This window comes from Centroberyx affinis, unplaced genomic scaffold (genome assembly GCF_046629955.1).
Source record: "Centroberyx affinis isolate AG114_WGS23_722 - 3 ecotype Tasmania unplaced genomic scaffold, CSIRO-AGI_Caff_v1 ptg004133l_1, whole genome shotgun sequence".
Lineage (NCBI taxonomy): Eukaryota > Metazoa > Chordata > Actinopteri > Beryciformes > Berycidae > Centroberyx > Centroberyx affinis.
The window spans coordinates 12085-27364 of record NW_027281904.1 but is presented as its reverse complement, the minus strand read 5'-3'; the positions used below and the strand labels follow the sequence as shown (position 1 = coordinate 27364).

The 15280-nt window shown below is 43.5% G+C and overlaps 1 protein-coding gene across 2 annotated transcripts; it reads left to right on the top strand.

Annotated features, from left to right (window-relative positions):
- Positions 1–2980: 2980 nt before the first annotated feature.
- On the top strand, positions 2981–13512 carry csnk2a2b (casein kinase 2, alpha prime polypeptide b). Of its 2 annotated transcripts, XM_071542602.1 has the most exons (12): positions 2981–3178; positions 3738–3849; positions 4818–4919; positions 6629–6679; positions 6914–6973; positions 7166–7249; positions 7969–8079; positions 8510–8611; positions 9581–9681; positions 11006–11154; positions 11675–11758; positions 12633–13512. In XM_071542602.1, exons 1-11 carry the CDS (start codon positions 3075–3077, stop codon positions 11749–11751), a joined length of 1053 nt encoding a protein of 350 aa, XP_071398703.1. In that variant the 5' UTR covers positions 2981–3074; the 3' UTR covers positions 11752–11758; positions 12633–13512. The 2 variants fall into 2 exon arrangements, with proteins under 2 accessions (XP_071398703.1, XP_071398704.1); XM_071542603.1 differs by lacking the exon at positions 6629–6679.
- Positions 13513–15280: the final 1768 nt, after the last annotated feature.

Genomic DNA, 15280 nt, shown 5'->3' with positions numbered 1-15280 from the left:
TAATATAAATCAAACAACAAATGATGAGCACACAAGCTCTTTTTCACCACAGCGCTAATTCATATTAATTTAGTTATAATGGTAACTACCTCATACAACCACAATCTGTTGGCCACTAAGTAGCCCTAATGGAGCAGTTGAGGGTTAAGTGCGTTGTTTAAGGGCATTTTGATGATAGTCTTAAAGGGAGAGGAGAGTAACTGCATCATTCACATCCACATTCCCAGCCTTTCTGGGGATGTAAACTCCAACTATCCAGTCACAGTCACTGCTTCTCTAACCTTTAAGCTACTGTCTCACCACTAAAATACATACATACCCCTAGCAAATCATAGCATCTTATGAATATTGTCCAATGAAACAAATTGCAGCCAGTGCTCCAAAGTAGGCAGCAGAAATGGAACTGAGCCAAATGCTGTCAGTGCATCATAGCACTGCAGATGTTAGGAACAGCTCAAGACACCCTTACCCAGGAGGTAGCCCATGTCACATATTGGAGACAGGATGTTTGAGGCTGCTGTTCATTAACATGAATAATGAGGGGCTGGGGAATACCGCTGTGTTGTAGCTTTGAAATAAGCTCTTCTTATTCTCATATTCTCGCAACACGTGCTGCTGTTTCCCACTGCCAGAGGCAAGACAAGTGATCCCCAGCAAACTGACTAGAAATGTTACATTTTCTGAAGAAAATGTGTGTGCTTGCTTCAACTTGAAAAGTAAAAAGTTGAATTATTAGAAAGACGTAATGTTTTAAAGGTAACCCCTAAGTTCAACAGCTGATAGTTGATCCTGAGAAGAATGTTCAGAACGCTTAAGTGTTATCAAAATGATTTGGAAAATTGTGAAACAGCACTGATGTCTAAGTTGAAAAGTTAACCTGGATAGATTGTTGAGAACTGTTAAAATTCTGTAAATGCCATCAGCAAGATGTAAATCACGTCTTACATGCCAATGTGATGCATTCTGAACAGGTGGTTGCTATGTAAATAACAGTAGTTGCTAGGGTGTTACTAGGTGGTTGCTAGGTGACTCAGTGGTTGCTAGGGTATTATAAGGTGGTTGCTAGGACGTTACTAGGTGTTTGATAGGTAATTACTAGTGGTTGCTAGGCTATTGACAGTGGTTGCTGGGTGTTACTAGGTGGTTGCTAGGTAATTAACAGTGGTTGCTAAGGTGCTACTAGGTGATGAACAGTGGTTGCTAGGTGATTATTAGTGATTGCTAGGTAAATACTAGTAGTAGTAGTAGTATTAGTAGTAGTATAAATAGTAGTGGTGCAAGTAGTATTAGTGGATGTAGTAGTATTAGTAATGTTAGTAAAGGGCTAGCAGCAGGAGTATTATTATTAGTGTGTCCAGTGTCTGTGTAAACAACATTAGAGAGACCTATGTTTGTGTGTGTGTGTGTGTGTGTGTGTGTGTGTGTGAGAGCATCACACCTGGGCCAGTGTTCCATGGAAGTTGTTGACGTCACTTGCTCTGAACATTCCATCATTAGCATGTATTGCAAAATAATTTTAAATAAAAATATCTTAAAAAGTATAAACAGTATTGACACAATCAATAATACAAGCATACATCAGCATCACTAGCTGAACATTAGAAAAGTTGGCATTGATAGACACAAAAAAGTGTCCGTAAGAAGAAGCGAAGAATGAAGAAATAGCTGAAGCAAGCAGCACACTAATAATAGTTGAATTTCATGTAATTGTATCATATAATTCGTTGGATTTTGGCACAATGAGAGAATGTATAAGGACGACTGTTTTGATTATAGGTTCCACTCTCATCTCAGTGGTTATCATCCCATCCAGAGTACAGACCGTTATATAATTCTGTGCCAGTCATATCTAACAACATAAATCTAAAGAAAGGGAGTTGCTTGGGACAAAATACTTATCAAAGAAGGGTCATGTGGTCTAAAGCGGATCTATTCGGGTCCCTGGCCCCTGGTCCGAAAAGGTCCGGACCCCCTGCCACATCTCCTCACCACTAGACGGCGCTGTTTCCCCGCCGCTAAATCGCATATCGCATTCCACAACTTGACCCCGGCGACGGCTTTCACATCCGGGTGGCTCGCTGCTCTTCAATCGCAATCCGCTTCCCTGCGGTCTCGACCGGGGAGGTCTCTGCAGAAGAAAGCCCCGAATCCCGGACCTCCGTCGGCTTCTTACCGGGGATCTGAGGCGCTGCTTGCCCGTACAGCCGCACATGCCGCGGGCTCCGCCGGTGGTGCACGGCGCCGAGCGCTCACCGTCGGTGCGACATCTCCGCGCTGAGGTAGCATCGCGGGCTAACGTTAGCTAACAACATCGATCTCTCCTACTCCACCCCCTCTCTCTCCGGCCGACCACCGCTACCGACCTGTCACATCAGCAACTGATTGATGCCACCGGACCACCGAGTGGGATTTTCCCTCGTCCATCGGCTCGACGAGGTCCCGGATAGCGCAGGAAGCCCACCCCGTTGCTCCTTCACGTTTCGGATTTAGGGCCCGTTAGGAGAGTGGCTTCGGAGTTTTAACCCGTGACATTTCTATTACTAACCCCCCTCCGTGGCCTTTTATGGCTCCGTTTTGATGAAATCCGTTAATTTAAGCTAACCAACGGACGTTTCTTCTCGTCTACCTCAGCACCCCAATGCCTCCCCCTCCCCGTCTGTAACAGCTGCACTATCCTCCCTCTCTGAACCACCGACAGCCCCTTCGAGCCTCACCGGCTCTGCTGCTTCTGACAATCCGACCATTGAGCGCTGCTCGGCGGGCACTGACAGCGGCGTTCCCCGGCAGGCCGGCAGGCATCTCTGGGTCTCTCCCTCCCTCCCTTCTCTCTCTCTCTCTCTCTCTCTGTCTGACTCCATCGCCTGAGGGAAGCTAGCTGGCTGGCCTGTTCGACCTAACACACACATACACACACACACACACACACACACACACACACAGACGATCTCGTTATCGGTCTGCCCTTCTACCCCCCTCCGCTCCCCCGCCCCCCCCCCCAGTTTGCCCGTGATCTCCACCCAGATCTCGGTGACCGCCACTCGCCCGCACGCAGCGCCCGAGCCACGGGTGTCGCCATGCCGGGTCCAGCGGCCGGTAGCAAGTCCCGTGTGTACGCAGACGTCAACACGCTGAAGAGCCGGGAGTACTGGGACTACGAGGCTCACGTACCCAGCTGGAGGTGAGGACACACAGAAACAGAAGGGGAAATCTAATGCATGACCTACTGTGATTGGGCTTAAGCAGTAGTGGACTTTCTGTTGTAGTCTGCTTTAACTGCATGCATGTCATGTGATGCCCAGCCACAGCAGAGAATGGCTCCTATTCTCTTGTTTATGTGCATGTGAGCGTGTGTTTGTGTAGGAGAGAGAGAGACAGGGTAGCAGATGAGAAACTATTATTGTGCATCTAGGTGTGAGGGGATGATCACCATATGGTGGTCTAGTCTCCCATCTCTCTCTCTCTCTATCTCTCTCTCTCTCTCTCATCCCTCTATCCACTTTTGCTTCCGTCCTACTGCTCAACCCCATCTCCTTCCCCATGTCCATCCTCTGTTTCTTTATAGACCTATATAACAATTATCATTTCTCACTGGACATGGTGCAGGGCCTTACATTCCTATGCTACTGCATTGCATGAGCTGTACATGATATTGCATTGATTTAAATTCCCTATGGAGTTTTTTTCTACCTCTCTCTCTCACACACACACACTGCCTGTCTCCTCTTCTGTCCCTACAGCAACCAGGAGGACTACCAGCTGGTCCGTAAGCTGGGCAGAGGGAAGTACAGCGAAGTGTTCGAGGCCATCAACATCACCAACAATGAGAAGGTGGTGGTCAAGATCCTCAAGGTGAGCAGCTCAGACACTCGGGCAGGTTGGGCAGGTTGGATCCCCGCAGCGCCCACTGTGGAATTGTCCTTGAGTGAAACGCTGAATGTCCTACTAGCCCCCGACCGACCCTCTGCTCTGACCCTTCTGGTGAAATTAGTGTACATGGATGTGTGTCAGAGGGATGGAACAAATTCCTAATTGCACTGTGTGTAATATGACAAATGACTCCTCCAGTGTATTTTGAACGGTTTTCATGGGCGCTGGGCCTGTATAGGACTATATTGGAATTCTAGAGAGGGAATAAAAAAAAGCTGGAGCTCTTTTTCTTCCAGTGACTCCCACACTGTCTAGTCCAAAACCTTTTGAATGAGGGTGTTTATTCGCAACGATATGATACTGCATCGACCCCCGTAGGATCGATGCGGATCGATCGATAAATTAAACACCATTAGCGCGGTGTCGGTTGCCTGCGGGCCAGTGCCTGTGGTGGAAATGGCTCTCTAATCGCAGATGCAGCTCCACATGACATGTCATCCTACTGAATGAGCGTCTGTCCAAGTGTTAAAACGGGGATTACAACCACTCAAAAAAAAAAATAAATAAATAAATAGGTGCGTTGTTTTGGAGCCAATCATATCTTCGTGATGCGGCGTCGGAGGGAGTTGGAAACCTCTTGTACTAGTTAGCAAGGCACAGAGTCAAAGCCACTCTCTTTCTACATATCTGTCAGTCATTTAATTTTAAACATCACCCCCCCACCCCACCCCCTAGCTGTCTCGGAGATAACTAAGATTGACAGGCTGATGCTGAAGAATGCAGCAGCGCTCGCGGATTCAGCCGAGTCAGCAGGTTCACGATGGGGACGGAGTCAGAAATACTTTGTCCGCTTTCACTACTTGGTGCGATTATTATCGGGCGGGTTTCTCCCCTGGCACCTCTTAATGTAATCTTTACGGATGCCTTGCTTGTTTCCCCTGTTCGATCAGCCGGTCAAGAAGAAGAAGATCAAGCGAGAGATCAAGATCCTGGAGAACCTGCGAGGAGGGACCAACATCATCCGGCTGGTGGACACAGTCAAAGACCCTGTGGTAGGCTCTCCTGTCACTTTACTCTCTCTCTGGTGGCCCTGGATTTGTTTTTATGGCATTTCTGGTCTATTTAGAGAAAATATGGATGAGAGATACAGGAGGGTAAGGGATTGAAATGCGCCAAACGGTAAAAGCGGGATTTGGACTCCTGATGTTGAAAATACACGCAATTTATGAAACCAGGAACCCCCGATAGAGATTTCTTTTAATTCTGAATGCAGTGCAATGTTTTTGTGAGTTTGGTCTATTGGTCAACTTACCTGTTAAGTGATGACAACACCTTCGCTTCCACCTTCGGGAAAGTAGTCCCTGCTAGTTAAAAATTGCGCCTTATTTTTATATCATATTTAGTGTCAATTTTACCAGTCTCCTACACAAAACTGCCAGACTTGGCCGCATGTTTTTAAAAATTACATATTAATTACATATCATTGAGCTTTAGAGCTGCTACAGGTTCTCATTTTCTCACTTTGGAGATAATGCTAGTCGCCTACTATCACTCAACATAGTGTAGCTAAAGTGTTAGCATGGAGCACTGGATGATCTACCAGGAACACATGGATGATTTCGGTGTCTGTGTTCGTGTCACTTTATCGCTCAGTGTTTGTATGAATTACTGTTTTATGGGCATTGGAATAAGCCCAGTTTTGCATGAAATACCAATTTCGCTGCACATTTTTGTTCAGAAGTTTATCAACCCGTCAGATTGTGAAACACAGGAGTAGTTTTTATTTCTTTCCAGCAGAAAGACAAATCATCATCCAAACGACAAGTCAACTAGACAACCTGTGATTGAATAATGAATTATTTAGAGGCGTTCCCATTCGCTACACCCTCAATCTGAAACACTGACTCTCCTTCTGGGTGTTGAGACCGGCGATGGGTCTTGCAAATGACCCAAAGACAGGGACCGACTGTGATGTGTATTGACTGACTGGATCATTATTATCGGCCTGACAAGCTTTCTTTGTGCGGTGATTGCTTTCACGTTGCATTTCATCGCCGGGGGGGTGCAGCCTATCGCTGCTGGCATGTGGGGAGAAAAAAAACATTGTAATTCCAATATTGCTGTTCCTCATTTTGTGATCTGGATTGAAAGATTCCAGGGTCCAGGAATTTCTGGAATATCATGGAAATTAAGAGAGGCGTATTCCAGGCAGGGAAAGTCAGGGAATTTGATGAGTTGTCCGGGGGAAGTCGGGGAGTTTTATAAACGGGTCACTCTACAGGAATATACCAGAATGTTGTTTTTTTTTGTTTGTTTTTTTACGAATAGTTTTGCACAGCTATTGCGTTAGATGGAGTTTTTCAGCTGTATCTCTCCGCAGCAGCCCAAAAACTGACTGTTTACGCCTTTAGAACTTTTCTGAGCTGGCAAAACAACATCAACAAACCAGAAAGGAATACGTTTTCTAGGTCATGGAAGCTCTCCAAGTTAGTTATGGAAAGCCAGGGAAAAAGCTGTGGCGTTTTTACATCAGAGCCTGTGGTAGAAACCCCGCAGGATTTCTGATGCGTTTTCTGCAAACTACCTTCAGCATGCAGAGGCTGTCCAATGATCTTTTGATTGAATCGGAGATGAACCGACCCCAGCTCTGATTTCAACGGTGTTCGTGTATGATTTTGCATTGATTTCAATGAAATCTCAATTCTCTGCCCCCCCCCCCCCTCTCCTCCCTCCTTTCTGCCTCTCTGCGGTGGCTGTGCAGTCCAGAACTCCAGCGCTGGTCTTTGAATGCATCAATAACACAGACTTCAAGGTACAATCATCACCTCTCCTCCTGCATGCTTTTTGGGGGCTTCTGGGCTTGGGGCTCGGCGGCCATCTTGAATATCCTTTTGCTACATGTTGCAAGGGGCAGCGGCTTTCTTTCTTGCTTTCTTCTTTCAGATGATTGTGGGCATATTGTGCAGGTTCAGCAAAATTGTGTGTGTGTGTGAGAATGTGTGTTTCGTGCTCAAATCCTTATGCAGATTTTTTTTTTCCCCTGCAGGAGTTGTACCAGAAGTTGACAGATTTTGATATCCGTTTCTACATGTATGAACTACTGAAGGTGAGACTGGTTTGCATTACATGGAGTGGAACGTTAACATGTTGTCAGTTTAAAAAAAATTGACGGAAACACACACATCAAATTTCCCCTAGTGGAGAATGTTTGATTAAGAGATTCCCAAAACTGTGTATGCACATATTTGTTTCTCTGTCTCTGACATTGTGTGTGTGTGTGTGTGTGTGTGCGTCCCAGGCTCTGGACTACTGTCACAGTATGGGAATCATGCACCGTGACGTCAAACCCCACAATGTGATGATCGACCACCAGATGAGAAAGGTAGGTGGCGCTCTTTATCTTTTTTTTTTTTGGTTTGTTTTGTTTCCACACACACCCACACACACACACTGTGAATACCGTTCCTCTCCCATATCGCTCCCCACTATTTCAACCCCTCTTTTTTTTCCCTCTCTGGCTTTTAAGCTCTCCATCCCACTCTCCATGTCTTTATCTATGCTGTTCCCTTTTGAGAAGGCGCTAGTTAGGAGATCGTAGTTAGTTGGCAGAGGCTTTTATACAAATGGAGGTCCTGTAATGTCTGTGAATATAGTGGGAGTAAGATCCTTAAAATACTGTAATAGTCCATGATATTTTCATATAGATAAATGTCATTTCTGCTACTTTCTATCACTGATTGCTATAACACAACAGTGATTCAACCTATATCCAGTTAATGAAAGCTTTTAACTTTAGCAGTATTAATGCCATACTATCCACTGCGTTACACTGTATTAAACTGAAAAACAGACTTCCAACCTTGGCCAGCAGGGGGCAGCAGGCTAACATGCGAGGGAATTATACCTATAGTATGTGCACCACACCGTTACAGTCTACACACACACACACACATACACACAATGAGCTATAACAGCATGTGTTGCTACACCAAAGGTCACACTGGGAAACAACTGCTGACTTTTCAAATTATTATTTTTTTACATCCAGTTTGAAAACTGTCAACCTTATCTGAGTTAAGGGTAAATGATGTGTTTCCACAGCTACGTCTTATAGACTGGGGTTTGGCAGAGTTCTACCACCCTGCCCAGGAGTACAACGTCAGAGTGGCCTCACGATACTTCAAAGGCCCTGAGCTCCTGGTGGACTACCAGGTAACACGCACACACACACACACACACACACACACCTCTAACCAGTTCACCAATTAACACCTTTTTCTGTTGTCCCAGAACCAGGCTTTATATACACACTCTCTCTCTCTCTCTCTCTCTCTCTCTCTCTCTCTCTCTCTCTCTCTCTCTCTTCTCTCTCTCTCTCTCTCTCTCTCTCTCTCTCTCTCTCTCTCTCTCTCTCTCTCTCTCTCTCTCTCTCTCATACATGCAGACACAAAGAATATACATTTCTGCTTTTTCAAAAAATTGCCGTCACACACATTAATGCCGAACATAAACTTGTTGTAAATGTTGTCAGACCGGGGACACATGGATGATGTTGGTGCCTGTGTTCTCATCACTGAACAGTTTTGCGGTGCTGTTTCATGATGTGTGTGTGTGTGTGTGTGTGTGTGTGTGTGTTTTGCAGATGTATGATTACAGTCTAGACATGTGGAGCTTGGGCTGTATGTTGGCCAGTATGATCTTTCAGAAAGAGCCCTTCTTCCATGGACAGGACAACTATGACCAGGTACCAACACAGCTCCTACCCCTACACACTAGGGATAGTCTGTTGATATTTATATTGAAGGAGCCAATTGATTGATTACAAGTGGTTATTGATTACTGATATCTCTTAGTACAGACATGCACACAGACACGTACTGAAAACCACAAAAAAAATTGACTCATTTGACATTTGAGCCTTATTTGACAATTATTTAAAGGTGTTATGTGTAGCATTTTAACATCAACTGTGACATTTTGAGACATCAGTAGGATTACCATACACAAATGAGACCACCACCAGGAGGATTGGCAGCGTCTACCATCCTCTATTTGGCAGGAAATCTACTGGATTGCAAGTAGCAACATCCTCTTTGCAGCAAGAAGGAATGGTGTTTATGGGAAATGTGGTCTTAATTAGGGCTGAGCGATTTTGAAAAAATATCTAATTGCGATTATTTTCACTGATATTGCAATTGCGATATGATTTGCGATATTAGAGGGAATGATAATTTTTACATCATTATTCTCATTTTCATTGAAAAATGTATTAAAATGATTATGGTGTGATTTTTGGGGGATCTGTACCAAACAAAGATGTTTTCTTAAGTCTGTAGAATATGATGTGTAGGCCAGGACATCTCTGCAGCATGACAATATTTCATTTAAAATGGTATTTTGACACACATTTCGCACAAATATTGCACCTCCTGCGATTTGAAAATTGCAGTAGGCCATATTGCGATTTTGATTAATTGTTCAGCCCTAGTCTTCATTTTGAGAAACACTAACAATACAACTGCAGTCAAATAGAGGCTACCAATTGTCTCCACCATGGTCTCATGTGTTTATGGTAATTTTACCAAGGCATCACAATTAGTTTGACAATGGTGTATTGATGTTTAAAAATGCTACACAGAGCACTTTTAACGTTTATTTTTACACATCAACACATCTGCCACAGAGTTTGACCCCGGTCTCTTGTGCTTCCTAGCTGGTGCGGATCGCCAAGGTCCTGGGAACAGACGAGCTGTTCGGCTACCTGCGTAAATACCACATCGAACTGGACCCGCGCTTCAAAGACCTGCTGGGACAGTGAGTAGACGCTGGCATGGAAAGCACTCAGAGCGGGTTTTTTCTGCGATATCCAACACACTCTAGTCTCGAATCAGTGTACAGGCTATAAATATCTTGAGGGCAGCAGGGTGGCTTAGCGGGTGGCAAGATCATCTTCCCTGCTGAAGTGTCCTTGAGCAAGACACTGAATCCCTACCAGCTCCTGTAGCTGACCTCTGGCCTGTGGTGGAGGAAAGAGAAAATATGAGAAAATATGAGTTTCTCTGCAGGAAATCAGTAGCTTGCAGCCACAGGAGCCCATTGAGTTAAATGAGGAATGTTGTGAATGCTAACAAGCCAGTTAAGGAAAGTGGAGGACAAATGAAGAGACATTTTCCCCCCCGGTGTGATGTGTCTGGTGAAGAAAAATAACCGACTCATTCTCTAAATGTCAAAGTATCCCTTTAAGCAGGTTAACTATATTAGGTGCCGCCACGTTCCCGAGTCGCAGTTTCATCAATAACAATCTTGGAAGTGGCCTAGAAAGTGATTTGCTAAAAATGTGGGAACCCAGACATGGTTTTGCCCCACAATCATTAATCAGTGGTGGACCCTGCTGCCAGACTATTAATCATGGGCATTCATCATCTGGACAATAAACAAACTCAGAGGAACAGGTCCATGAGCAAAGTGAACCCTGGTTTCTGTTGTAGTAGTCAATAAATCTTGATTGTGATTGATAACACAAGGACTAATAATGTGGTATGCAAATAATACGGTATGCAAAATTATCTTTAATCCAGTAAATTAAGACTTCCATACAAAACAGAATAATTATTGCTTTAATATAAAACTGAAAATAATGATTGGCTGATAATGATAGTTCATTTAAAGTGGCGCTGCTGTAAAAGCTCGATGTTCTTCTTCATCCCTGCAGTGGAGCTAGTAAGATAACACTACAGCGCCCCTCTGGATTACTGTCGCCACTGCATGTTATTAAAATAAATGCAACACTGATGGAGTTTCACCTGTGTGCAATGCAGCCATTGTAATGAATATAGTGTATATAGACATATTTCTTGGTTCACATGTATACAGTAAATGTAAGTAAGTAACCAAACTGAATGGGCCTCATGAACAATATCTGCAGTTCTGATTGTTGGAATTTCTCTGTTGATATATAGTAATAAGAATAAAACAACAAATTGGAGTGTACAGTGTTTCATACTGTGGAGTGGGGACAAGGGAAAAGAGAATTCAATCTATAAAGTATCACATCATTATTATTAGTAGTAGTATTAGCAGTAGTAGTGTTGTCAGAAGTGGTGCAGGCTGCCTGTCAGACTGCCCCGTGTCCCTGCAGGCAGAGCAGGAAGCGCTGGGAGCAGTTTGTGCAGACGGAGAACCAGCACCTGGTGAGTCCTGAAGCCCTGGACCTGCTGGACAAGCTGCTGCGCTACGACCACCAACAGAGACTGACGGCCACAGAGGCCATGGAGCACCCCTACTTCTGTAAGAGTCTCACACACGGATAATCTCATGCATGCACACACACACACGCACACAGATGCCGTGAGTGTGTGTAGGTGAAGGTTTTGTAATATTTTTCAGTGCCAGACTTCTCTTCAGTGTATCCACAGGTCCAAATTCTGACAGGTTCTTCAAATCGGTACATTTGAAAAAATTTAAATAAAAAAAAATATATATAACAATAAATATTCTAAATATGGTTATCAGCAGGCTTATTTGTTTCAACATGCATTGACAGGCTTTTTTGTCTTCTCTAACATTAATACAGAACAGGGTTACAAGTACAATATGCATCATGGCTGCTACTAAACACAGTGGTGATGCTTTGGACTTAATGTCCCTCTAAAATGAATTTCCTGGTGTGCTTTTTCTAGTATCAGAACATTCATTATTCAATCTGAAATAGGCTAGTTTTGCCAGCTTTGTCTCTTTTTCAGTCATCCACTTTCATTCTTATTCTCCTCTCACCTCTCCTCTCCTCTCCTCTCCTCTCCTCCTGCAGACCCAGTAGTGAAGGAGCAGTCTCTGTCCAACTCTGACAACAACATGGTTTCCAGTGGCAACACTACAGCCCGATGAAACACAGGTAACTTTCTGAATAAGCAACGCCGATTTTAAAGGCGGCCCATGTAGGAAATTCTCTCTTATTGTCAGGGAAGAATGTGCTGCGATCAGTCTGTGTGTTCGTTCATTTGTTTGTCTATCACGCACAATACCCAGATTCAACTTTAACAAATCTTGGGTGACTTATTTATTTCAGCACTGCTCCCTAGCCTCTTCAGAATTACACTGACTGGCCCACGGGGAGCGTTACAATAGACCAGAGTAGTGTTGTCATCATTTCGTATCCCATCCGGATCCTTTTTTTTTTCCTATTCCTATTGCACAGAAAAATAGGAGTTTTGGTTCCCTTTTATGAACCGTTCTGTCCCTTTTTAAATGAGTGAAATCACACCAATAAAAATGACATGTTTTATGGACTTAATATTTTGCTAAATTTGTATAACCAAAGTGCCAATGTTGCCTTATCGTATTTCAAAACAAACAAGAAAAATAATGCTGAAATGCTTAGCTATGTTATGGCTACCTTTCTTTTTTTCCATTGAGGCTTCAAAACTGATCAAAATCCACCTTAAAACATAAAATCTGTATTGGTAGAAAACTCTAAAGCAAAATAATGAGTTAGCTTCAGACATAGTTATAGGTAATGCTTTTATTGATCTATTGCAAGTCAAAACAATGTAGTTGTTACTGATTGGCTCAGAGGGCAACTGCATCATCCCTGGGGACGACTGTTGCCTTGTTTCACAATGCAGTAGATGAATGAGAAAATCTGACATCTGGCCTCTGAAAATGGATTTTGAACTGGAAAGAAATGCCATGATTTTTCTAATTATGTCTCCCTCTCTCTCTCTCCCGCTCTCCCTCTCCCTCTTCCTCTCTCTCTCTCTCCCCTACAGAAGAGGAAGAAGAAGGATGTTTGTTACCTCAACTTTGTACCCGGTTGTGACAGTAACTTTGACAAGTGTACAGTGACAATGGATCAAAGTAACGCTGACCAGTTACACACTCACAGATATGTGCTTATGGACACACCGAGACACACCTAATATATATACACACACACACACACACACACACACATATACACACACACAGCTATACACACACCAATGCAAACACACCCCCTACACACACACACACACACACATGCAGACACCTATACATACACCCTCCTCCTCTGTATCAGTCTGTGATTGGCTTGTCCTGGTTCCCTGTCAAGCAGCCTGACCAATGAGCTTGAAGCTGTCTCTCTCTCTCTCTCTCTCTCTCTCTCTCTCTCTCTCTCTCTCTCTCTCTCTCTCTCGCTTTCTCTCCCTCTCTCTCCCCCCCTCTCCCTCTCCCCCTCCCCCTCTTCTCTGTCCCAACTCAGTCTCATGTAGGTCAACAAGGAAAAACTACTTTTAAAGACAATTCATTCCCCATCTATCTCTATCTCTCTCTCTCTCTCTCATCCCTCCATCCTTCCTTTATATTCATCCCTCTTCGTTTGAATCAGCATGGAGAATGAACAGGAGTGTGAGCCTGTAAATCCCCCCCCCCCCCCCCCCAAATCCATCCATTCATCCATACCTCCGTTTGTCTGTCTGTCCCCGTCCCGACCTGAGCCCCCCCCCCCCCCCCCCTCCCTCCCCCAACAGACAGACAGACGTCTTAACACTACTCCAGTTCTGAAAGTGGCATGGTGGACTCTCTCTCTAGATAGAATGACGATGATAATGATGATGATGATAATAATAATAATATTAATGAAAAATAAATGATTTTTATTTAGATGAACTCTCTGCCTGTTGTCGTGAGTGAAATGTGTTGCTGGCTAACGTCGGCCGCGTGCGTGTGTGTTGCGTTCAAATTCGGGAAAACCTCTGAAACAGCATTTAGACCATCATGGGACACTAAAACTCTCCACTGAAAGCCAGACTAATTAAATTCCATTAGGGCTATTTAAGGCAGGGTGACCCACCAAGGCCAATTTTGCAGCAAATATTGAAAAATCACTTAATAAAACATCATTACAGGTTTTACAGACACAAAGCTGAGGTCAGGGACGAACCTACATCATATCTAAGGTAGAGAACATTGACCGGCCCATCTATTTAATAAAAGGCCTATATCAACAAACCAATATCTGGGCCTAACCCTGTAGTTAGGATGTAGTCCCTCTTGAATCCCCCCATAGCATGAATATTGGTTACTAACATTTAATTAATTTCCAAACAGTATTAGAATTTCAGCTGAATAACTTGGCTTCTCCTTTCAGCAACACTCCCATTTAGGTTTAAGTGCGTCCAGGGGCGGATTTAACTCGGGATTGAAATAATTTTTACTTTAACAAAAATGTCTATTTTTTAGTAAGTCAGTTTCTTTTAAACTGATGAAAAATGTGTTCATTCTTCTTGTCTATTCTGGTCTTTTGCGGCAGTTGCCTACCTTTGCCTAATGATAAGACCGCCCCTGAGTGCGTCAACATGACACACACACACACACACACACACACACACACACACACACACACACACACACACACATACAATGCACATGTCCTGTGCACCTAGCGAGAACTTTCCATTGCCTACACTAACCCCTAACCTGTAACCCTTTTCCCAATACATAAACCCAACTGAAAACTAACCTTAAGACTAAAATTTTCCAAGTGACGTCTAGACTGTAAAAGCTGACTCTTGTCGTCACAAGTACAGTAACAGTAGTACACAGCCCCCCCCCCCGCCCTGATATGTTATAACAGAGCAGACACTGAGCTCATGTAACGAGAGCGGCTGAGACCAATCAGCCGATGAACTGAGTGTGTAAGCGAGTGTGTGTGTGTATGAAAGCTGAGTTTGAGTCATGTAACGCCCTTACAACCTGATATTGTTCAGAGTTCGCAGCCAAGTCCAATGATGGATGTCTCTCGCACAAACACACACACACACAGTCACTATACACACACAGTGGCCATACACACCCTCCTACTTCCATGCTTGTCCTCGTCACATAGCACAGTGTCATGTTTCTTCTGATAACACAGTTTCCCACAGAAAAATTGTATTGCGGGGCTTCTAAAACAGCATTTAGATAAAAAGGATCCCTACCTGTATGTGCTATGCTGTGGTGCCGTCCACAAACTCCTTTTTCCATCCAAATTATATGGTATTATATAACAGTCTAAGACCAAGCTAGTATTAAGAACATTTCATAATACAGAAAGCTGAAGGCTGACCCACACCACCTGTTAACCCCTTGAACTTTTTTTTTTTTTTTTTTAAACATCTCTTTATTGAATTTTCAAAGGGTTCTGGTATACATAATACAAGATCATCATATAAAATACAAAATATAAAACTTATAAAATACAAAATATAAAACTTATAAAATACAAAATATAAAACTTATAAAATACAAAATATAAAACTTACCCCTTGAACTTTTAATTTTCCCCTTAACTTTCCCCTTAAATTTCCCCTTAACTTGAAGTACTTTTATATATAATTATTCCATAATGTATGATCTCGCATACATATTCATACATATGTATCTGCTCATTCCA

Excerpts from the sequence above, each read along its gene's own strand:
- csnk2a2b (XM_071542602.1), top strand. The coding sequence starts at position 3,075 with ATGCCGGGTCCAGCGGCCGGTAGCAAGTCCCGTGTGTACGCAGACGTC. Across the intron at positions 3,179-3,737 it reads GCTCACGTACCCAGCTGGAG|CAACCAGGAGGACTACCAGC; the intron begins GTGAGGACACAC and ends CTGTCCCTACAG. Across the intron at positions 6,680-6,913 it reads TCAATAACACAGACTTCAAG|GAGTTGTACCAGAAGTTGAC; the intron begins GTACAATCATCA and ends TTTCCCCTGCAG.